The sequence below is a fragment of the Lynx rufus genome, unplaced genomic scaffold (assembly GCF_022079265.1).
Source record: "Lynx rufus isolate CCGP_SWC_20201006 ecotype Redwood Valley unplaced genomic scaffold, mLynRuf1.p SCAF_10, whole genome shotgun sequence".
In the NCBI taxonomy this organism is placed as follows: domain Eukaryota; kingdom Metazoa; phylum Chordata; class Mammalia; order Carnivora; family Felidae; genus Lynx; species Lynx rufus.
The window spans coordinates 45,348,519-45,373,038 of record NW_025814824.1 but is presented as its reverse complement, the minus strand read 5'-3'; the positions used below and the strand labels follow the sequence as shown (position 1 = coordinate 45,373,038).

At 40.8% G+C, this 24,520-nt stretch overlaps 1 protein-coding gene across 1 annotated transcript in view; it reads right to left on the bottom strand.

Annotated features, from left to right (window-relative positions):
* The window catches only part of FOCAD (focadhesin), a 283,468-nt gene that overhangs the window by 193,352 nt on the left and 65,596 nt on the right, over window positions 1-24,520 (bottom strand). Inside the window, exon 10 of the mRNA XM_047064929.1 lies at window positions 18,400-18,657. Coding sequence (XP_046920885.1) covers window positions 18,400-18,657 — 258 coding nt within the window. The remainder of the gene's footprint in view (window positions 1-18,399; window positions 18,658-24,520) is intronic.

The following is a 24,520-nucleotide window of genomic DNA, read 5'->3' as shown; positions in this document are numbered from 1 at the left end:
CCCCCAGCCCGAGTGAGGCATTAAAACCTGTGGTAGCCCTTGGACACCTAAGTTTATTCCTGCTGCGCTCCAAGTTCTCCAGGGTGTCCGCTCTCAAAATCCATTCTGGAATTTCAAGGTCCCCACCAGAGCTTCTAACATCCTGTCCATATACCTTTATCTCCTCTATATCTGATTACCCCAATACTTTAAATAAACTCTCATCTCCCGCCTGACCGCACGGCTCTCAGGATCTGGTTTCCAAATACGTGCCCAGCATCCACTCTGGAAAGTTTTCCGCACCCTGTACCTCCCAGATTAATACAGTACTGTTTGCAATCTTCTCCCCTCCCGTGACCTGCCACACATTTGCGTCTCTTTGCCTAGAATGCCTTCCCTCTCCCCTGCATCAGGGAAACCTGTGGTCCTCTGCAGATACATCCCAGGGACACTTACATACCTCCACAATGACAATTACCATCCTGCACTGAACAGCAAATTTTAATACCCCTGTCAACACACTAAGCTCTATGATTTCTGAAAACAAAGACTGTATGCTTTCACCTTAGTATTACCAGAACCTGCCATATAGGAGGTTTGTGCATGCGTGCTCTCTCTCTCTCTCTCTCTCTCTCTCTCTCTATATATATATATATGGCAAGGGGTGGGGGAAGGATGATGAAACGAATGTCTTAAAAATGCTGAATCAAATGAGACCTAATAAAAATGAGGTATCTACAGTATTTCAAGCTGAATGAGAATTCCATGATAATTCCACTTAACACAGATCAAGATGCACCATTAAAAACTGAATACAATTTGACAACTAAATACACCTAAGTGGAGGAAAATGCCACCAGTATAATTATCACTAATAACAATTCAGACTACTGGTGACAATGAACGTAGGAAAGAGTGGATTAGAGAAAAATGTTAAAGAAACAAAATTCGATTACTTTCATGTACATACTGTAACAAACTAATTAGCCAAGAGTTGCCAAGTATCAGTCCCTGCTGATATGTCTTAATGAATAGATAATGTGATCATTTTAAATTGGCACATCCATTGTACTAATGCAAATGAGCAAGCCCAAACTGTCTAAAAACAATAGCTTCAAAATCAGCTTATGTTTTAACTCAGCCTGTATCTAATTACCCTGAACCCTAAATTAATAGGATTTCATTTAATAAGATGGCATTGTAATCTAACCTAACCTAAATTCTATCCCTGGACCCCACACTGTTCCTTTTATTAGTCTGGATAACACACGAAAATATTGGAAACGCGGTTTTTTTCGGGTTCTACTAGGATGGGTACATACACCTAATGTATTTTTGTGTTAATTCAATCAGGCAACAAAGCAGGTATCTGAGCCCAGGAACTGTCCAAGGTCATGAGGAGGCACGGAAAAGTAAGACCATTTCCCTTAAGGAATTCCTTTTGGAATTCTAAATCTAATCGTAATCTATTCAAAATTTCCTTTGAAGGCCGCTGACACTCAAGATAACTATAGGACACTTAAACATGCTCATCTGTGCTTACTCATATTCATTCATCTTTAGCCCTGTTTAACTCTCTGATATGATAAATTCAGGTTACAAATATTTTTATAAGCTCATTTTCTCCAGATGTGTGTGTGGGGGGGGGGAAGTTGGGGGTTAGAAATGCAGATTGTCTCAAATGCAGATGTAATCCCACTACCACAAAAATGCTACTGAACAAGGATAACAGGACACAAGGTCTCTGAAAGTGCAATCAACACGCCAAAGCCTGACCTACAGAAATCATCCCAAGTCACTCCTTAACTACCTGTCTGGCTCCCCTGAGTTTGTAACCATGTCTACTCATTTGAAATAAACGAACTTAGGAATGCCCAATTGCATTCCATAACTGTCCTGACAACTTGCCAAGGAGTCTATTATGCTATCTATCATGAAAAGCTCAAAACTGTCACTGGTGGGGTAGAAGTCCAGTGTGCCAGGGTGGCTCGGTTAACCATCCGACTTTGGCTCAGGTCACGATCTCGCAGTTCAGTTCGTGGGTTTGAGCCCCGCATTGGGCTCTATGCTGACAGCTCAGAGCCTGAAGCCTGCTTCGGATTCTGTGTCTCCCTTTCTCTCTGCCGCTCCTCCACTCCCTCCCTCCCTCTCTCTCCCTCTCTCTCTCAAAAATAAGCATTAAAAATGAAAAAAAAAAAGAACTACAATGTGCTGTAAAGACAAAGGGACAGAATAAGTCTCAAGCCTGGTAAGGGAAGTAACACCCCTGCCCTACTTTAAGAATTCTAGAATAGGGGCGCCTGGGTGGCTCAGTCAGTTAAGCGGCCGACTTCGGCTCAGGTCATGATGTCGCGGTCCATGAGTTCGAGCCCCGCGTCGGGCTCTGTGCTGACCGCTCAGAGCCTGGAGCCTGTTTCAGATTCTGTGTCTCCCTCTCTCTGCCCCTCCCCTGTTCATGCTCTGTCTCTCCCTGTCTCAAAAACAAAACACTAAAAAAAAAAAAAAAGAATTCTAGAATAAACCTTTCCCACCAAATCCACCAAATCCTGGCCCATCCATTCAAATACAGCTATCAGACAGTAGCTACAATTGTAACTAAGTGTCAGTGACTTTCTTTCACTCCCCAAAAACAAAAAATCACCTCTGAAATACAAGATACATATTTTTTGATGCTTTTATTTTATTTTTGAGAGAGAAAGAGAGAGCAGGTGCACAAGAGTGGGAGGGGCAGATATAGAGGGAAACATAGAATCCAAAGCAGGCTCCAGGCTATGAGCTGTTGGCACAGAGCCTGATGCAGAACTCGAACCCATGAACTGTGATATCATGACCTGAGCTGAGGTTGGACGCTTAACCAACTGAGCCACACAGGCACCCCTGAAATATAAGATATATTACTGCTAGGGAATCTATGGTTCACAAAATAAAAACTACTCCAACACCTCCAGAAATTTATTTCACTGTTTGACCAACAAAGATACTCAAGGAGGATGATATAAATGTCATATATAAAAAGTAGTGCTTTATGGGGGTGCCTGGGTGGTTCAGTTGGTTAAGCGTCCGACTTCGGCTCCGGTCATGATCTCACGGTTCGTGGTTTGAGCCCAGCATTGGGCTCTGTACTGACAGCCCAGAGCCTGGAGCCTGCTTGGGATTCTGTCTGCCTCTTTCTCTGCCCCTCCCCACTAGTATTCTATCTGTCTGTCTGTCTCTCTCTCTCTCCCTCTCTCTCTCAAAAATAAAAATAAACATTAATAAAAGAAAGTAGTGCTTTGTATGTAATAAAAACAGGCAACATATGCTTCTTCTAGGTCATTTCAAAAATATTCTTTTCTTAACTTGTATTTGTCCTGCAAGACTTAGCTTATGAATCACCTACTTCAGGCAATCTTCCTATTATGACTTAGCTGCCCCTTTCAGGGCTCCTACAACACCCTGTGCTTCCCCACATTATACCATTATACCCACAGAGGGTATTGATTATATGTTGCTACCTTCCGTATGCAGTGTCTCTCTCTCTCAATAATGGTCTTTGTAGCCCAAGTTCCAACTACAACGTGTGTCCCACCTGAATGTGAGACAGGAAACCATCAAAACCCTAGAGGAGAAAGCAGGAAAAAAACCTCTCTGACCTCAGCCGCAGCAACTTCTTACTCGACACATCTCCAAAGGCAAGGGAATTAAAAGCAAAAAATGAACTATTGGGACCTCATCAACATAAAAAGCTTCTGCACTGCAAAGGAAACAAGCAACAAAACTAAAAGGCAACCGATGGAATGGGAAAAGAAATCTGCAAATGACATATTGGATAAAGGGCTAGGATCCAAAAATCTATAAAGAACTCACCAAACTCCCCACCCGAAAAACAAATAATCCAGTGAAGAAATGGGTAGAAGACATGAATAGACACTTTTCTAAAGAAGACATCCAGACAGCTAACAGACACATGAAAAGATGCTCAACATCACTCCTCATCAGGAAAATACAAATCAAAACCACACTCAGATATCACCTCACGCTGGTCAGAGTGGCTAAAATGAACAAATCAGAAGACTATAGATGCTGGAGAGGATGTGGAGAAACGGGAACCCTCTTGCACTGTTGGTGGGAATGCAAACTGGTGCAGCTGCTCTGGAAAACAGTGTGGAGGTTCCTCAAAATATTAAAAATAGATATATACCCTATGACCCAGCAACAGCCCTGCTAGGGATTTACCCAAGGGATACACGAGTGCTGATGCATAGGGGTGCTTGTACCCCACTGTTTATAGCAACACTTTCAGCAATAACCAAATTATGGAAAGAGCCTAGGTGTCCATCAACTGACAAATAGATAAAGAAGATGTGGTTTATATATACAATGGAATACTACTTGGCAATGAGAAAGAATGAAATCTGGCCATTTGTAGCAACATGGATGGACTGGAGAGTGTTTTGCTAAGTGAAATAAGTCATACAGAGAAAGACAGATACCATATGTTTTCACTCTTATGTGGATCCTCAGAAACTTAACAAAGACCATGGGGGAGGGGAAGGGGGGATAAAAAAAAAGTTACGGAGAGGGAAGGAGGCAAACCATAAGATACTCTTTTTTTTCAACGTTTATTTATTTTTGGGACAGAGAGAGACAGAGCATGAATGGGGGAGGGGCAGAGAGAGAGGGAGACACAGAATCGGAAACAGGCTCCAGGCTCTGAGCCATCTGCCCAGAGCCCGATGCGGGGCTCGAACTCACGGACCGCGAGATCGTGACCTGGCTGAAGTCGGACGCCTAACCGACTGCGCCACCCAGGCGCCCCTAAGATACTCTTAAATATGGAGAACAAACTGAGGGTTGATGGGGGTGGGGGAGAGGGAAAAGTGGGTGATGGGCATTGAGGAGGGCACCTGTTGAGACGAGCACTGGGCGTTGTTTGGAAGCCAATTTGACAATAAATTATATTTTAAAAAATAATAAAATAAAATGTGTGTCAAAGAAGTCTTCCAAGAGTATTTACTGAATAACTGATTCTGTCATCTCTCAAGATCCTGAATTAACGATGTTATCTTACTGGGGCACCTGGTGGCTCAGTTGGTTAAATGTTCAACTCTGATCTCAGCTCAGGTCTTGATCTCAGGGTCATGAGTACGAGCCCCACATTGGGCTCCACACTGGGTATGGAGCCTACATAACAAAAAACAAACAAACAAAATATATATACGTGTGTGTGTGTATACACACACATATATATATGTATGTATATGTGTATATATATACATACACATATATATATCTTATCAAATAATTTAAATGTTTCAAACCTAACCAATGTATAATTTTCTTCAAATTTATAAACATTTTTCAAAATAAAAGAACAACCTAATTTTGTTCACTAATATTCCTGACTTTGATTAGATTTCAGAATCTCCCAGTTATGATCAAAAGTACATAAAAGCACTAAACCCAATTGCAACCATGCTTGCTGATTTGCTGATTCAGTTGAATATTCTCACTCTCTCCTCCGATAGGAGCTTTCAGGAGTTAGGACTGTGCATAGGTGTTCCATTTAGGTATAAATATCCGGCTAAATGCGATTTACCTATTTATGGAAGGGCCAATGGAAGCTAGAATAGAGACAAAAATAATCACACTAGACTGGAGATCTGGCAAGATTTCAAACAAAGGTTGAGGTTCTTATCTTAGCATTTAATCCTCTCTACAGCTGAGTAGGCCAATCTTAAAAATGTAAAGTTAGGGGCACCTGGGTGGCTCAGTTGGTTGGGCGTCCAACTTCAGCTCAGGTCATGATCTCATGGTTTGTGAGTTCGAGCCCTACGTTAGGCTCTGTGCTGACAGAGCCTGCTTTGGATTCTGTGTCTCCCTCTCTCTCTGCCCCTCCCCACTCATGCTCTGTATCTCTCTCCTTCAGATATAAACAAACATTAAAAACATTAAACAAAAAATGCAAAGTTAATAAACCTTGTTTACTTTTTTTCTTAACATTATTTATTTATTTTTGAGAGAGAGATCAAGAGAGTGAGTGGGGGAGGGGCAGAGAGAGAGAGGGAGAGAGACAATGTCAAGCAGGCTCCATGCTGTCAGCAGAGAGCCCGATGCAGGGCTCGAACTCACAAACCATGAGATCATGACCTGAGCTGAAACCAAGAGTCAGACACTTAACCAAATGAGCCACTCAGGCGCCCCAACCTTGTTTAACTCTTTCAAAAAAAATTTTAGTAGTTTGAGTAAAAGTTGTATAGAGACAGTATAAAACACCAGGTAACAGCACAGACTCTGGAACTATACGTACTGGGTTCAAATCCTGACTTCGCCAATTACTAGCTGTGTGATTTGGGGGAAATTAATCAAACTCTGTGCCTCAGTTCCTAAACAGTGGTGGCTGCAAATTCACAGAGCTGTTGGTAAGTTATTTAATACAGGCAAATAAAGTGATTAAAATAATGACTGCCATATAATAAGTATACGTAAATGTTAGCTATTTTCATTAGCTATTACCTTGAGAAGATAGTATACCTTCTAATGAGTAGACTATATTTAAAACTATTTATTTAGCACTGCAATATTAAGAATAGAAGAATTCATTCCATAGTATCAGCCAAGTTATCAAAAGGTCTAGGACTGATTTATTCAGAACTCAGACTTCAATCAAGCTGGCAAATGGGACAAGCACTTCACTTTTGGACCTTGGGCACTAGACAGGAAATTGATTAATTGAATACCTTTCTGCAGTGAATCTATGGTAATGAATCAGAACCCATACACCAATTAAAGGTAATTAACGGAAAAAACAAAACTAAAGGTCTTGCGATCATAAGGTCATTAAATTTCAATCAAGGATAAATATTTACAATGTGAATTCCACATCTAAAGCATCATACCAGAAGCCACTGTCTGCTATAATTATAAAACTTTGCCAAAACACAGTTTCTGTATATTTCTAGTATTGCGAGTTATAGTTTCTATGCTGCTTATAAATTATATCTTTCCCATGTACTGCCATTTTTTTTAATTTATTGGGTTTTTAAAAAGAAAATCAACTGGTTTTGTTCATTGATGTTGTATCTATCCACTGTCTTAAACTCTCCTATCCACTCTAAAAGCAGCAGCTTTTTTTTTTGTCCTTCAAAGCTTTCATTTATTTTTTTTCAATATATGAAGTTTATTGTCAAATTGGTTTCCAAACAACGCCCAGTGCTCATCCCAAAAAGTGCCCTCCTCAATACCCATCACCCACCCTCTCTTCCCTCCCACCCCCCATCAACCCTCAGTTTGTTCTCAGTTTTTAAGAGTCTCTTATGCTTTGGCTCTCTCCCACTCTATCCTCTAAAAGCAGCAGCTTTAAGTATAATCTCTTGCATTTTCTAAGGAACATTGGCTTCTTCCTTTATAGTACATACGTAAGTTTTCTTTCTTTTTCTTGAATGAACAATGAGCAGAATCTCCAGAAAAATAGTAAAACTAACATCAGACATATTTCTCAGATTCTTAACTTAGATGAAACAAGCTTCTAAATGAAATCTGACTTGGAATTCTACCTAGGTCAGTATAAAATACCCTCTGTCCTGTGTGAGAATTTTTACCTTGGATTCTGTATTATCTACTTGGATGATAATTTTCTAGCTTCTTAATGATCTACCCGGCTTTTAATTTTCACCATTTATTTTCCTTTTTTTAAAAAAAAATTTTTTGGGGCGCCTGGGTGGCTTGGTTGGTTAAGCGTCCGACTTGGGGCTCAGGTCATGGTCTCACGGTCCGTGAGTTCGAGCCCTGCGTTGGGCTCTGTGCTGACCGCTCAGAGCCTGGAGCCTGTTTCAGATTCTGTGTCTCCCTCTCTCTCTGCCCCTCCCCTGTTCATGCTCTGTCTCTCTCTGTCTCAAAATAAATAAATGCAAAAAAAAAAAAAATTAAAAAAAAATTTTTAAGTAAGCTCCACACCCAGTGTGAAATCCAACGTGGGACTTGAACTCATGACTGTGAGATCAAGAGTTGGACACTTCACCAGTTGAGCTACCCAGGTGCCCTTTTACCATCTATTTTCAACTTGTGTCACTGTTTCAAGGTTTGTCTCTTAGAGTCTATGAATCTTTCTTTTGATAAGGTAATTTAATTGACTCAATGATAACTGGTGTATTTGGAATTCTGTTGTGTGACTTAGAAATTATAAATCGCTAATTGTTACCAATAAGAGCTTAAGTACATATTTCAAATTATTTTTCTACTAACATCAAGAACTGTTCGGTTCCCCCCCAAAACCACCCTTAGCACATTCTCAACTTTTCACACTATCACATTCCCACTTTCAGCCCTTACCACGTTTTAAAGCTCGGACTTCAGTTCCAGGTAGTTATTTTTTCATACTCTACATAATTATTCTAAATTAGCCATAAGGCTTACTGGATATTTTAATCACCATTCAACATTTCTTCTCTGTGCTTTCCCGGATTCATGTTCAGTTTTGCTGGAGCATGTCCTTGAGGGGTTTTCTCCCCACCCCCTAATAAAATCAGTAAGCAAGAAATGTTCTTGAATTCTTACACATCTGAAAAAAGTCTTTATTACCATCAGTAATAAAAGGTAGAATAAGGGGGGGGGGGGGCGCCTGGGTGACTCAGTCGGTTAAGCACCGGACTCTTGGTTTCAGCTCAGGTCATGATCTTGCAGTTTCGTGAGTTTGAGCCCCGCATCGGGCTGTGCACTCATGGTGCAGAGCCTGCTTGGGATTCTCTCTCTTTCTCTGCCCCTCCCCTACTCAACACTGTCTCTGTCTCTCTCAAAATAAGTAAACTTGGGGAAAAAAAAGGTAGATGAAGGAGGACAAATAATCCAGGTGCAGAGTGACTTTCCCCAAGAAACTGGAAGGTGATATTCCCAGTTTGTTGGGTATTCCAACACCCCGTGTGCTGCTGGTAAGAAATCGAAGATCAGTCTTACTAGGTTTTTCTTTCCCCCCATTCTGCTCTAAAAATCTCTTATGACTTTCTCTTTATCCTTTAAATTCTGGGGACAAATTTAGGTATTGATCTATTCTTACATATGCTGTTGGGCTTTCAGAAGGTCCTAACAATCTATATCCTTGTGTCTTTTTTTTTTTTTTTTTTAAGCTCAGGAAATAGTGTTTTGTCACGTTTTAAGTTTCTCCCCTTCATTTTCTGTTCCCTCCAACAAGAATTTCTTTTTTTTTATTTTTTTTTATTTATTTATTTATTTTTTTTTTTAATTTTATATATGAAATTTATTGTCAAATTGGTTTCCATACAACACCCAGTGCTCATCCCAAAAGGTGCCCTCTTCAATACCCTCCAACAAGAATTTCAATAGAAAGATGTTAGAGCTCCCAAAATTGACCCTCAATGTCTTAACTTTTTTTCTTTTCTATTTTGGGCTCTATATTCTGAAATGTTTACTTGAATATTCTGTAAATCACTAATCCTGTCTCCATGTATATACTGTGGCAATCACATTTTTAATTTCTAAAAACGTCTTGTCATTGAATTTCTTCTTTGTCACAGCAGTATTTTTGTATAGAATAGATTTACAATACCTCATAAGACTTCGATTATTTTTGCATGATCTTCTCCCTGAGTTCTCTTTCTTCTGGAAACAGATTCTTTGGTCAGTTATGCTATTAAATTTTCTCAAAGTCTGATGAGCCTTTATTTTCCATTTATATATACATATTTATTTATATTCATATATATATATTTATATTCATATATATATGTATGTATATATGAATCAATGCTAAGTTGCTTGTAGGGAACTTGCATAGGTTGCTGCCATAGATGTAAAGCAATGTTTCCTTAAATAAGACTCTCCTCTTATTTGAAGGGTTGACTCCGGAAGAGCTAAAGAATGAATGGTAGGGGGTGTCTGGGTGGCTCGGTCAGTTAAGCAGCCAACTCGTGGTTTCAGCTTGTGATCTCATAGTGCGTGAGTTCAAACCCCTGCATAGGGCTCTGTGCTGACAGCGCGGAGTCTGCTTGGGATTCTCTCACTCTCTCCATCTCTCTGCCCCTCCCCTGCTTGTGTGCTTGCTCTCTCTCTCTTTCTCTCTCAAAATAAGTAAGCAAGTAAGTAAATAAATAAAGAGGGGGCAGGGGGTGGAGAATGAATGGTAGAGGATGTCAACTGGAAACTTCACTTTAAGAGTGGCCATGAGGGGCGCCTGGGTGGCTTGGTCGGTTAAGCGTCCGGGACTTCGGCTCAGGTCATGATCTCGCGGTCCGTGAGTTCAAGCCCCGCGTCGGGCTCTGTGCTGACAGCTCAGAGCCTGGAGCCTGTTTCAGATTCTGTGTCTCCCTCTCTCTCTGCCCCTCCCCTGTTCATGCTCTGTCTCTCTCTGTCTCAAAAATAAATAAATGTTAAAAAAAAAAAATTTTAAAGAGTGGCCACGAAACAAGTAGGTGGGAGGCCAATCCCACCTTCTCCCTTCCCAATCCATTCATTAAAATGAGAATTTTTTATTCTGGCAATAGTGGGCTTCGGTGAGTTTTCCCCTTGAGGAGAATTCTTCGTGCCTGTTTTGAAATTCAAAGGTGCCACAAAATCCGATCCTCCTCTGAGTCCTTCACCAACACTTAGGCCATCTCAAGCAGGTAGTTCCCTTAGGGGGGGGGTTCGCAGGGAGAAAGAACTACTCTCATCCAGTATTTAACTGGGAGCAGAAAGATTCCACTATGCCAAATGCAGTACAGGGCCCCAACCTCATCACACTCCAACCTCCCTCCTCGCTGAGCCTCAGAGCTCACATATGACAAGTGTTTTTGCTTCTCTATATTAGAACTGGTGACTATCGCCTTGAAACTGAACAGAAAATCACAAACAATCCCTTCAGTGAGAATCTTAAGCGGTTTACAATCTACAGACTCCTCAAAAGAAATTCTGCCCAATATGAACACTTAGGGAAAGCAAGAAATTGATATAGAACTCCTTGCTGAGTAAAAATTCTAGGCTTGGTGGGAAAAAAAAAAAAAACAGAAAGATTTCAAAGGGTTCAAATGCCAGTTAAAAACATGTTTATTCCACAGATATCGAAGTGGGGTTTATAAAGAAAAAATAAGCATATTAGCACAGCATGGAATAGATACCTGACCTTGGGTTTTGGTCTGTGTTTCTCTTTGTCTAATTGTTTCATGTTGACAGGCTCAGCCCAATTTTGCTCTGGGCGTAATCGATGCTATGGCTACAAGGGAATAGTAGTACCGCACTTCTTATCTGTAAAGCTCTTTATTAAAAGTATTGTACATTCCAGCTTCTTTTTGCTGATGTGAAGAACACAGAAAGCAGACTGACTTCAGGGGGTAGCAATTCATAGAACTCAGCGACAATAGAACAGAGTGCAAAGTGTCCAAAGACTCTTTGTGCAAGTTCTTTTATGGAATATATTTTCTCCTTTTCTCACAGCAGTAACTTACAGACCATTAAATTTCACACATTTCCTATTCATTTTCCATGTTAAAATATGGCTTATGACCCAGAGTAGAACTATCACAGGATTCTGCCCTGAAAGTCAGCTTTTTTACTGTTTGATAATGTGGGACTTTTAAAAGACCAGCAAGTCATGGGCCATGAACCTGGCCACGTAAGTGATTTCAAATGGCTCAAAAGTGTGTACACTTATACACATGGAAAAAATTAAGCCCTGAACACATTACAAAGGATAAGATTAAATTATCGAAGAGTGCCAACTGTTCCCATTAAACAAGACCTTTAACTAGGCTTAACAACCAAAATGTGAAAATAAAATAAAATTAAATAAATAAAAAATGCCCAGCTCTAGCTATCTCCACTTCAAAACAAGAGAAAAGCAAAGCAAGCACAAGGGCTCGGGAGAGGCAGGGAGTTTCACAAAACGTAATCTGTTGAGCTCCTTGATGAAGGTAGGTTTTAAGGAAGGGATGTGGAGTTTTCTCAAGCCAAGGTTCATAAACATTTCCTTTTTTGGCATATTCTATCAGTCAGAAAGAAGTTGATATACTTTACACGTAGTATTTAGAGTTATTCCATTGAAGTTGACACACTAAGCTAGAAGATTGCATTCTAAACCATCTTGGCCATGGTTCATTCTACACCATCTAAAAACTATTAATCTTTGTGGCTCATGTTCAATTCAGATTCCTATGTCATCTTGCCATAAACTCTTCATATACACAGAAACACAGGAAGAGGGGCGCCTGGCTAAGTGGCTGACTTTGGCTCAGGTCATGATCTCACAGTTCGTGAGTTAGAGCCTCACGTCAGGGTCTGTGCTGACAGCTCAGAGCCTGCTTCAGATTCTGTGTCTCCCTCTCTGTCCCTCCCTCGCTCACGCTCTCTCTCTCAAAAATAAACAAGCATTAAAAAAAAAAAAAAGGAAACATAGGAAGAAAACACATTTTCTCAAGTTTTGAAACTACTAAGTAGCACCTGGGTGGCTCAGTCAACTTCAGCTCAGCTCATGATCTCACAGTTGGTGAGTTCGAGTCCCACATCAGGTGAGCTCTAGTCCCACTTTGGGTGAGCCCTGCTTCTCTCTTTCTCTCTCCCTCTCTGCCCTCACTCACTTGTGTCCTCTCTAAAATTAAATTATATTAAATTAAATTAAGTTAAATTAAATTAAATTAATTTAAATTAAATTCAACCACTAACAGTAGCCTTGATTTCCAAAAGAGACTATAATCTTTTGTCAGGTGTCCTCCTTCCATATATTTAGAAGATCTACTGTGAAGGACCTAATAATTCCATTAAGACTTTTGTAGAATCATACTGCTATGTGGGAAAATAGCTTCCTCTAACACCTCTATCAACATCAGATGGAGAATCTCCATTCCATCAACTATAGAGAAGCTATAATTAATATCTAATATAATAATTACATCTTCTATATTTAATATATATTAATATAATTACATAATCTAGTATGTTAAATATATAGTACAAGAAAATATAGCAAATATTATAGTAAGTAGCTAATAATATAGTTAACATAATATAGCTAAGCTAATAGGAAAGATTTTAAGAATTGAATAGCAGCCTTTTCTTCTCAGGGGACAAAGGGGTCAGAAAAACATCTTAGGGGGTTGGTTGGGGGAGTCCCAGGTAAACATATGGCATTTACCTGAAGCTGCCTTGTTGATTTATTAACCTCTTCTTAAGGAAGTTCTATCAGTCTGAGACATTGCCAAACTGTCCATAGTCATGTTATACACAGGCTGGCCAATCATTGGCTAAGGGTTCAAAATATGATTTGATATTGCCCTTTTTAAAAGCTGTAATGATCAGGGGCAGCTGGGCGGCTCAGTCAATTGAGTATCTGACTATTGACTTTGGCTCAGGTCAATACTCATGGGATCAAGCCCCACGACTTAGCATGGAGCCTGCTTAAGATTCTCTTTCTCCCAGACAAATATCATATGACTTCACTCATATGAGGACTTTAAGAGACAAAACAAATGAACATAAGGAAAGGGAAACAAAAATAATATAAAAACAAGGAGGGGAACAGAGCAGAAGAGACTCAAATACGGAGGACAAACAGAGGGTTACTGGAGGGGTTGTGGGGGGGGGGACTCAGTGGATAAGGGGCATTAAGGAATCTACTCCTGAAATCATTGTTGCACTAGATGCTAATTTGGATGTAAATTTTAAAAAATAAAATTAAAAAATAAGTAAGTAAAAATAAATAAAATTTATTATACCAAGAAAAAAAAATTCTCTTTCTCCCTGTGTCTCCCCCCCCCTGCTCATACTCTCATTGTCTCTCTCTCTAAAAAATAAAAATAAAAGCTGTAAAGCTCAGAAAATGTCCTCATGTAGGCCTACAGTCTACATCATCCCTTAATTAACTCGGTAAAGTCCATTTTTAACATTCACTACCAATGATTTCACACCAGATGAAACCAGGTCCTGAACAAACCATAGGGGGTAGTAAATAGCTCGGTGAAGAGGAAAGAATAAGGCCAACTGGACGTTACTGTACATGAGCCATGAAGCCATGTGCTTTAATTCTCATTCAGGCATCCCTCAAGGCAGCCTGAATGACTTATATCAAAACGTATGAAAATAACATTACTCAGTATCAGACAAGCAGGAGCTATTATATAAACATAACCAAAAAGCACACAAATCTATCAACTTCTGTTTCCAGAAAAAACACTAATTTAAGAAATAGATGGCACTCTCATTTATTATAAGCATAGGCCATGATACAAAAACCTCTCTCTAAACTAAATTGACGCATTTAAAACCTTCAAGACTTCCACGGGAATTTACACAGGATTCTCATTCTTGGATATCTCCCCGGAACATTCCCTCCGAGAAGGTAAAAGACACTTAACTTTTACCGAGTGCTGCCTGACCTGAGCTTGTGTCTTCTGCACATTAAATCTCACGAGTAAGAGATATTTCTCTGGGTAAGAAAACTGTTAGGATTAGTAACTACTGACAGCACTTCTAGATGTGGGGGTGGGGGAGGGGGAAGAGTTGCCTATTTTTTTCAAGTGTCGATTTATTGTTGTGTCTTTGGGTAACTATTTTAACATCGTCATCTGCGTCTAGTTAACTCTAAAATAGTACTGACAGAGTCAACTTCCCTTCAGACCACTTAACTCCACTAGTCTTCCACGGCCCTAAAGCTATAAATCCCAATGGAAAATGCATGACCCAAGGGAACCGGGTGAGAGACAAGGATGAAAACTCACGGAGGAGGAAGAGGCATCAAAACGCATGATTAGTAAGAAGTAACATCATCACTTTTTTCAAAAAGCCCATTTTCTGTGTGGGGATGGGGTAAATAGGTGATGGGCGTTAAGGAGGGCACTTTTTGGGATGAGCGCTGGGTGTCATATGTAAGAGATGAATCACTGGGTTCTACTCCTGAAGCCAAGACTACACTGTATGTCGACTAACTTGAATTTAAATTAAAATCATCATCATCGTCCTGTGTTAACTAAATGAATATTACTCACAAACCAAGATAGGTACTTACATGAGGCATAAGGCATGCAGTGTCTGCTTAATAAATGTCTGATGGGGGCGCCTGGGTGGCTCAGTCGGTTAAGCGGCCGACTTCGGCTCAGGTCATGATCTCGCGGTCTGTGGGTTTGAGGCCCATGTCGGGCTCTGCGCTGACAGCTCAGAGCCTGGAGCCTGTTTCAGATTCTTTGTCTCCCTCTCTCTCTGACCCTCCCCCATTTATGCTCTGTCTCTCTCTGTCTCAAAAATAAATAAACGTTAAAAAAAATTTTTTTTTTTAAAATAAATGTCTGATGCATGCAAAAGCAAAAGCCCGTTTTCTTAGCATTATGAACACTCACATCACATTACTAGTAGATACTGACTTGTACTACCATTCACGGGCACTAAAAATAACTTCAGTTGATACTTTATAATAACAACAAGCATACCAAAACATACTTCGTCACGTTCAAGCTTTTCAAATGCTTTCTCTCACAAGAGCTTACAGTAGGATTCTTTCAATCAATTAAGATGTCACACAAAGTCGATCTTCAGCAAGCATACTGCACCTCAACGAATTCTACCACAGTGGTTAAGTGACCACCAAAACAGAGGTGAAAGACAGCCTCGAAATTCCTGCTCTTACCTACCTATTTACTTAGCTTCCCCTTAGTAGTAGTCTCAGACTTTTCTGTAGTATAAACTGCCCCATGAATTTGAGCCAATGACTGCTTAAACATAATATAGCTTCTTCCTCTACGGTGAGAACAGATAAACACCACATAAAAATTCATAAGCTTCAGGCAGACTTGTCAACTCAGTGAACGAAAGAGAAACAACCCACCAATAACAGATTACAATCATAACTCGTTTCGACTGAGTCTATTCCAAATATCTGCTCACAATTAGAAAACTTGCTGTTTCCAAATATTCGGTCCTCTCTTTTTGGCTACTTTACCCGTAACCCGAGTCCCATGAAAGGATATGAAATGGTCACTTCAAAAGGAGAAGTGAGGAAACACAACACTATCTCCTAGTTCAAGGATCCTCCTTTTCACAGAAACTCCTTCTAAGTTCTTCTTAATGACACTGCCTTTGCTTATGCATGAAGCTGAGGAACTATTTAAGCATTGCACCCTACTATTCATCGTAACGGCACAATTACACTCGTTGTTTCTCACTTCTTTCCAAACTACCCAAGAGATCGTCAACAGAAGTGGAACATACCAACTTCGATTTCGACCACTGCTTCTTAAACGTTTATTGAAAAAGATAAACAAACCTGATGGTCACGTTAGTACTTCCCCAACTTTTCTACTTCGTGGCACACATGAAAAATCAGGCTTATAAGGAGTGTGGGGTAAATACCTGAAAACCCCAGGGGGTCAGAGGCTACCAGCCAAGCCAGCACCCTGAGCTTAGACTACTACACGGCCGCCCGAGAGCTCAGAGGGGTGAGGACTTTGACATACCTGAAACGCCCTCACACCAGTTCAGAGCTCCCACAACACCGGCTGAGACGTTCACCGCTACATTTTTGGCCTATTTAGCATATCCCCACTTTTATTGCCAGGAAACGGTTTTTCTTTTGGGGGATCATCCCACCCTCAATCCACATGATCACGGTGGCATTCAGGATTGATCCCTTCACCCGCTTCCATTCTACTTAGGATGGCCAATTAAAGTGCCCCATTATCCTGCCACAATGGTCGATTCAGTATGGGCACATGACCCAATGAGGTCAATCCAAACACCTCTACGTCTCTCTCTTCTTTTTGGGCTATGAAAATAAGGTTATAAGGCTTCGGGCTTCCAGCCAATTCACAGAGGAAACAAAGAAACTCTACCATGGGTATACTGTCTAGGTCATGCCTTTTCTAAATTCTGGAGCTAATAAAAACTATTTAAGACAGACGTGTCGCCATTACTTATAACCAAAAATGTCACCCTAGAATTTCAAAGACCCAAGCATTTCCTGATAATCAACACAGAATTTGATGTAATATATGTTTTACATCAGTGGCATACACAGGTCAGGTAACCTACCACAGGACTTCTTTAGATAGTCTCCAGGTATTATCTGTGCATTAACTATTATAAAGATATTATCTTATAAGGTGTCAGCACTGAAACAACACATCTATTAGAAGCACAATCACTGCAGCATGTAAAGGGAGAAATAAAGTAGGAAGCAAATTGAAATGACTCACATTATGCACACACCAGGACACAAAGGTACTTTGAGACCATCACAAATCCACTTGGAAACATCAGACCACAAGAGGTCTAGTCCGAAGGAAAACTTTTTATAGATAGATCAATGGTTCCTCACTTGACTAAAAAGAATGAGCATAACAAGCTGGGAATAAAAAGAATCCAAATACATTCACTTCGTATCTTAATCACTTTTATCCTGTCTCTATCAACTGAATTTTGTCCTGTAGGAAACACACATTTTCCATGAAGAGATGAACTTTTTCTTCACCATGTTTAAAAAGAAGCATCAGCACAGATACTAATAAACAGAATAATAAAAATACCATGCCTATATGGTTAGGAAGCCTTTCCCTTCAAAGGAAATTAATTCCTGAGAGTCTATCCAATGGGAAAAAGTTAGATTACTTTACCAAGGATAAGGTTAGTTACAAAAGGTGGACGGGGGGCAGGGGGAGTCTTATTAATGTCTAAGGCTAGACAATGCTGCTGGTTACACTCCAAGATCTGTGCAGATAGGAAGAATCCCACCATGTTGATCATTATCATAGAGAGCAAGGACTATTTTTTAGCTTATTAAGGGACTGAATCAAGACAGAATCAAATTGCCAGAAGTCAAAAAGAGATCGATGCCTACTGCATAGGTACCTTTATCCTAAATTGATTAATCTGCATCTACTTTAAAAGATCAACAGGGGCGCCTGGGTGGCGCAGTCGGTTAAGCGTCTGACTTCAGCCAGGTCACGATCTCGCGGTCCGGGAGTTCGAGCCCCGCGTCGGGCTCTGGGCTGATGGCTCGGGGCCTGGAGCCTGTTTCCGATTCTGTGTCTCCCTCTCTCTCTGCCCCTCCCCCGTTCATGCTCTGTCTCTCTCTGTCCCAAAAATAAATAAACGTTGAAAAAAAAAAAAAATTTAAGAGATCAATATTAGAACTAAGGGATATTCATCTGAGAACAGGCCGCAAGAGTTAACAAAAGTGCTGCAGATTAGCCAATCTACCAAAAAACAATAATACCACAATAGCATCACGTGTAGATTTCAGTGTCAAGTGTGTTTTCATGAAGGAAACGCGTGCATCATTAAGCATATGTCAACTCAGCGTAAGGACAAAAATGAACAAATTGAGAAGATAAAGATAGCCCACCATCCTAAACAAAGGAATCAACCCATAATTTAAAACTTTGATAAGAATCATCCACGAACTAAGAAAAATCGACAATTCCAACAGTTAAGCTTTACTCCTATTACTGTCCCATTATTTTCTTACTTTACCTGAGAGGAATCTGCTTGGGCCAATTCTGTAGTGACTTTCAGTATTTGGCGAAGATTTTGTCCTTGATCTTCAACAAGGAGGTGAGCCAACAAAAGAAAAACATGCGCAGGGATTACTGTGGTTATAGGGAGCAAGGACTCTACGGAAAACAACCAGTCACTTGCAGCAGACTTCTCTCTCATCACTTCGAGGATCCTCCAGGCTGTAAATATTGATCCATACATGCCAGTTATGGGGAACGCAAGCTTGTAGGAGAGCTGAAAAACAAAAACAAAAACAAAAACCAAAAAAAGGCATGAATAAGTGAGGTAAGTGTGCTTGTCAGAAATATATTCATTTATTTTTATACTTCAATCGTAAGAAATCAATCCTTCCAACAAAATACGAAATTTTCGATTCCTGCCAAAAACTTCTCAGCATATAACTAAGCTAAGAGGATTACGCAAAAAGAACAGTTGTTAGATGGAACTCTAGGACCGATTCTTTCAACTTTTCCTCCTGTTTACCGTTCACTCCCAGCTAAGGCAGGAAAAAAAAAAAAAAAAAAAAAGGATACATACACAAGATCCAGAGGCAACAGAATTTGAAGAGAACTCACTATCACTAAAAAAGTATTTGTCAGTGAGAGGGAAGATTCCAAGGGGAAAAAAAAGTCACTGTATCTGCCCAGCTCCAGCTTCGGTAAGAGGCAACCCTGGGCAGGTGGCAGACTTAGACTGAGGACAGTTCATTTTGGTAACAAAACAGTATGTTGATAGATAGGAACAGAGTTAGTTCAGCTGGAACCGGAGAATACGAATAACTGTGAATAGCTCCTACAATAAGAAATGACAGCTCTAGAGTGAAATGATACCCAAAGAGGATGGTATGCTGAAGTCAACCTGAGAAACGGCTCCTCACAGAAAGGAAGTAGAGCAGTCAGGGACAGAGAATAGACAGAACTCGGCCAGCGTGAGCAATGCGCAAAATGGCTAAGGAGAAGCCACAGACATTAAAGAAGCATTACGGATTGCCTGCTAATGAAATAATTCAATTCACTTAGAATGTGATGAAACAAATTCGAAGGATCTAGAATCTAACTGTCCAGTTATTAGAAGCTGATTTATATGGTAACAACTAAAAGGATGGGAAGTAAAAATTAAGCTTTATAGAAGTTTTTTTTCCTCTTTCCTTTCTTTTTTTTCTTTTTCCTTTAAAGTGAACTCATGACCCGGAAATTGAGTCACATGTTCATCTGACTGAAGAACGTCAGAAGGTGACCTGACTGAAGGTGCCATCCAGGCACCTCTGAAATTTTTTAAATAATGGCTTTATTGGGACGCCTGGGTGGCTCAGTCGGTTAAGTGTCCAACTCTTGATTTCAGCTTAGGTCATGATCTCACGGTCATGAGATCAAGCTCCACATTGGGCTTTGTACTGGGCATGGAACCTGCTTAAGATTCTCTCTCTCCCTCTCCCTCTTCCCCTCCCCCACTCACGCTCTCTCTCTCAAAACATAAAAGTTTAGGGGCGCCTGGGTGGCTCAGTTGGTTGAGCGTCCGACTTCGGCTCAGGTCATGATCTCGCGGTTCATGAGTTCGAGCCCCTCATCGGGCTCTGTGCTGACAGCATAGAGCCTGGAGCCTGCTTCGAATCTGTGTCTCCCTCTCTCTCTGCTCCTCCCCTGCTCATGCTCTGTCTCTCTCGCTCTCCTTCAAAAATAAATTTAAACACATTTAAAAAAAAATAAAGTTTAAAATTCAGTGAATTTTCGGGGCACCTGGGTGGCTCAGTCGGTTGAGCATCCGACTTCAGCTCAGGTCACGATCTCACAGTCTGTGAGTTCGAGCCCCGTGTCGGGCTCTGGGCTGATGGCTCAGAGCCTGGAGCCTGCTTCCGATTCTGTGTCTCCCTCTCTCCCTGCCCCTCCCCCATTCATGCTCTGTCTCTCTCTGTCTCTAAAATAAATAAACGTTAAAAAAAAATTTAAAATTCAGTGAATTTTCATAATTCATGGAGTAGTGGAACAATCACCACAACTAATTTTCCTCACCCAAAAGGAAACCCCACACCCATTAACAGTCACTCCTCATTCCCCCAACACCACCCTCGCAGCCCCTGGCAATCCACTAATTAATTTATTTTGTTTCTATTCTGGCTATTTCATATAATAGGAACCACATAATATGTGTTTTCTGGTGGCTGGCTCCTTTCACATAGCATGTTTTCCAGGTTCCTCCAGGCTGTAACTTGTATCAATACCTCATTTCTTTCCATGGGCAAATAATATTCCATTGTATGGATGTACCATGTTTTTATCCACTCATCAATCAATGGACATGGGGTGGTTATCACTTTTTGGCTATTACGAGGAATGCTGCTATCAACAGTCCTGTAAAAGTTTTTGTGAGGACGTAGGTGTTCAATTATCTCAGGTATATGCTTTAGAGCAGAGACAACATTTGAAAGTAAACCCCACTGTAAAAACAAATCAAGAAGCTATCTTTATGGATACGAAAAGATCTGATATGAAAATATAAGATGCAGATAATGTGCCTGGAATGCTATCAATTATTTTTTTTTAACGGGGGGGGGGGGACTATATATCTGTATTTGCTTGTGTATGCAAAGAAAAGTAGGAGGCCAATACAAAAGAAATTAATACCCACTAATCATTACCTGTTTGATGAGAGGCTGGGAACTAAACAACCAGAATCAAGGGTAAGAAGGAAGCTTTTCACTGTATATGATTTTGTAATTTTGGAACCACTTTAATGTGCTACAATTTTTAAAAATTAAATTTGTAAAATTAAATATTTACATTTACTATAGCTCTCTCTCAAAATACTTCCCCTAACCAAAGATGGAATTCATAAAAGACTAGAATCAAATCTTTTTCTTTTAATTTTTTTTTTACGTTTTTTTTTTGTTTGTTTGTTTTATATTTCAGAGAGAGACACTCAGACAGAGCATGAGCAGGGGAGGGGCAGAGAGAGAGAGGGAGACACAGAATCCAAAGCAGGCCCCTGGCTCTGAGCCATCAGCACAGAGTGCGACGCGGGGCTCAAACCCACCAACCGCGAGATCGTGACCTGAGCCGAAGTCCGATGCTCAACCGACTGAGCCACTCAGGCGCCCCTAGAGTCCAATTCTTTCGATAAATGACAAACAGCACTGGACCGGAGATTTAAAAGCCAGGACTTTAGCACAGCCATGCCAGCTACTGTCTCTTCCACAATCTCTGAGCCTTACTTGGCTCATTCGTAAAATGGAAGTAATGACTACCTTCCTGCCAAGATCACTGAGGTAGATGATGACACAATAAAGCACCTAGCACAGTATCTCAAGTTGCAAATACAGGGAAATATTATCACTGTCATCTTTAGGAGAGAAAAATAAACCCGGTAGAGAGGAGTATAAAAGAAAATAATTGGAAATCACCATGAACCATAAATTGAGTCGCAAGCGGCAACGTTACACAGGCACGTAAGAGTAAACATATGGAAACAGAAAAGCGATCCTGCTTTACTCGAAGTATTAGGTTGATGTTTAGGCTCTGTGTTTTGTCTGTTTGTTTGCCTAAAGGTTAGAACAGCAGGCGAAAAGCACAATGTTGAATGAGACATCACAGAACAGTCTCTGTGTCCCAGTGAGTGACAGCTGCCCCTGGCACAGGCCCAGAGCAAGGATGCAACTCAGGGTTTTCTCAAAAGTACCAGCCACCAAATCGTGGCCCCACAGCCCGGAGAAGGGTCTCTGAAAGTGCTGGCCGGCACTTTGTTTTAGAGGAGAAAGCAGGTGTTTAAAAATAAAAGAGGTTTATGTTCGGTGAATGACATCTCAGTAAAAAATAAAGAAGAACCCATAAGAAAACAACATCTAAATGAATATTAAATGGTTGTAAAGCATCTTTCACAGATATTAGTTGAGAACCTTCATTCTAAAAAGCTTGTAATAAAAACGTTCAAGTCTGTTAAGTAGTAACAATAAGACAGACATCTGATAGTACTTCTTTGTCTAAAGGGGTCTGCAGAAGAAATTGTGAATTCAGTGAATATAGATTTTCATTAATTTTGAAGAATAACCCTCATCTGCAATAGTCTCTGAAATAGGCTTAACCCAAATGGAGCCAGGATTTTATCAGGAGGGGGAACACAGAAACTCCAATCGGGAGTCCCTTAAAAGAAGGACAGGTTTTCTGAAGAGAGGATTTCATCACTCACCAGACCAGAAGCAGACGACCGGACTAGACATGGCTTCAGGAGGCTCTTTCTGCTCTATATCTCTATGAAGAATCCAGTCAAGAGTGGAGAGCTTTGGGAGGGCTACTTATCACCAAAGGAAAATCCACACCAACCTCAGTATCCATGTTATTCAGAGGCAATGTTAGATGTACAAGATCAACGACTTACTAATTCCTTTTCAGTGCCAACCAAAGCTTTTAAGAAACCAGTTTATTTTAATGTACTAGGACTTAGTGCTTGCCTATAAATCTCAAACTCTGTTCTATTTACTCCCAAGTTCAGCACAAAAGATGATAAATTACCATGCCAACAACAAAAAATCAAAGCGGAGGCAAAAGGATGTAGGCTCTACAGTTAAATAGTTAAAAATCTGGATCTCAGGGCGCCTGGGTGGCTCAGTCAGTTGAGCATCTGATTTCAGCTCAGGTCATGATCTCACGGTTCGTGAGTTCGAGCCCTGCGTCGGGCTCTGTGCTGACAGCTGGGAGCCTGGAGCCTGCTTCAAGTTCTGTGTCTCCTTCTCCCTGCCTCTCCCTCGCTCATGCTCTGTCTCTCTCTAAAAAATAAATAAATAAAAATTTAAAATATTTAAAAAAAAAAATCTGAATCTCAACTCTATCCTTCACGACCTGTGTAATTTGGGCAACTTAGTTAACCTCTCTAGTCTCCGTTTCTTTACTTGACGTTCTTAGAATACTTTCTAGACGTCAAGCAAACACAAACCAAAACCACAATGAAAAAGCACTTCAACACCCACCAGAAGCAAAAATACAGACAATGGCAAGTGTTGGCAAGGATGTGTACAGACTGGAGTCTTTGTACACACGTGGTGGGAATGTCCCTTTGGAACACAGTCTGGCAGCATCTCCAGCAATCAAGAGAGTCATCGTATGATCTCACAATCCCGCTCCTAGGTATCTAACCCACAAGAAATGAAAACAAGGCCACGTAAAAACTTGTATAGGAATGTTCAAAACAACACCATTCATAATAGCCAAAGAATTAAAACCCAAATGTTCATCAACAGATGAATGGAAAAACAAAACGTGGTGTATATTCAGGCAGGGAGTCTTATTCTGGGATTTCTCCTACCATGTATGCGACCCCCGCAGGTGTCTCCCTGTGGACCAACGTCACCGCCCTCACACCCCAGGGGGTGGCTTCCTAGAGACCAGCTCTGGCATGAGGCGCCCAAGCCAACTGCACCATCCAGGAGGCCATAGCACATTCTTTCCAACAAGGTCTGATCTCAGTCTTGAGTGGGGAGATTCTCTCGGTTCCTTCCTTGTTTACTCTCTCCAGTCCTGGAGTAGGAGTAGCCGCTCCTTACGTTTATTAATGCAATATTCCTTACAGCCTCTTTTACTCGTTAATAATTCTTTGTAGTAAGTTTTTCTTTGTTCAAATTACCAGCATGGTTTCTCTCTCCTACCTAGCCCCAGGCTCATACACTGGTGCTTTCTTTTCTCCCCCCACATCCTCTGCAGGCCAGGGCAGTTAAGATTTTGAAGCATGTCAGAGGAGCCTGGGTGGCTCAGTGTCTGACTTCAGCTCAGGTCATGATCAGGTCACGGGCTCAAGCCCTGCATAGGGCTCTGCACTGATGATATAGAGCCTGCTTGGGATTCTCTCTCTCCCTCTTTCTGTCTCTGTCCCACTTGCTCGCTCTCTCTCTCAAAATAAATAAATAAATAAACTTAAAGATTTTAAGGGGCACCTGGGTGGCTCAGTCGGTTAAGCATCCAACTTTGGCTCAGGTCATGATCTCACGGTTCATGGGTTTGAGCCCCACATCGGGCTCTGTGCTGACAGCTCAGAGCCTAGGGCCTGCTTCAGATTCTGTGTCTTCCTCTCTCTCTGCCCTCTCCCCTGCTCGCCCTCCGTCTCTCTCAAAAAT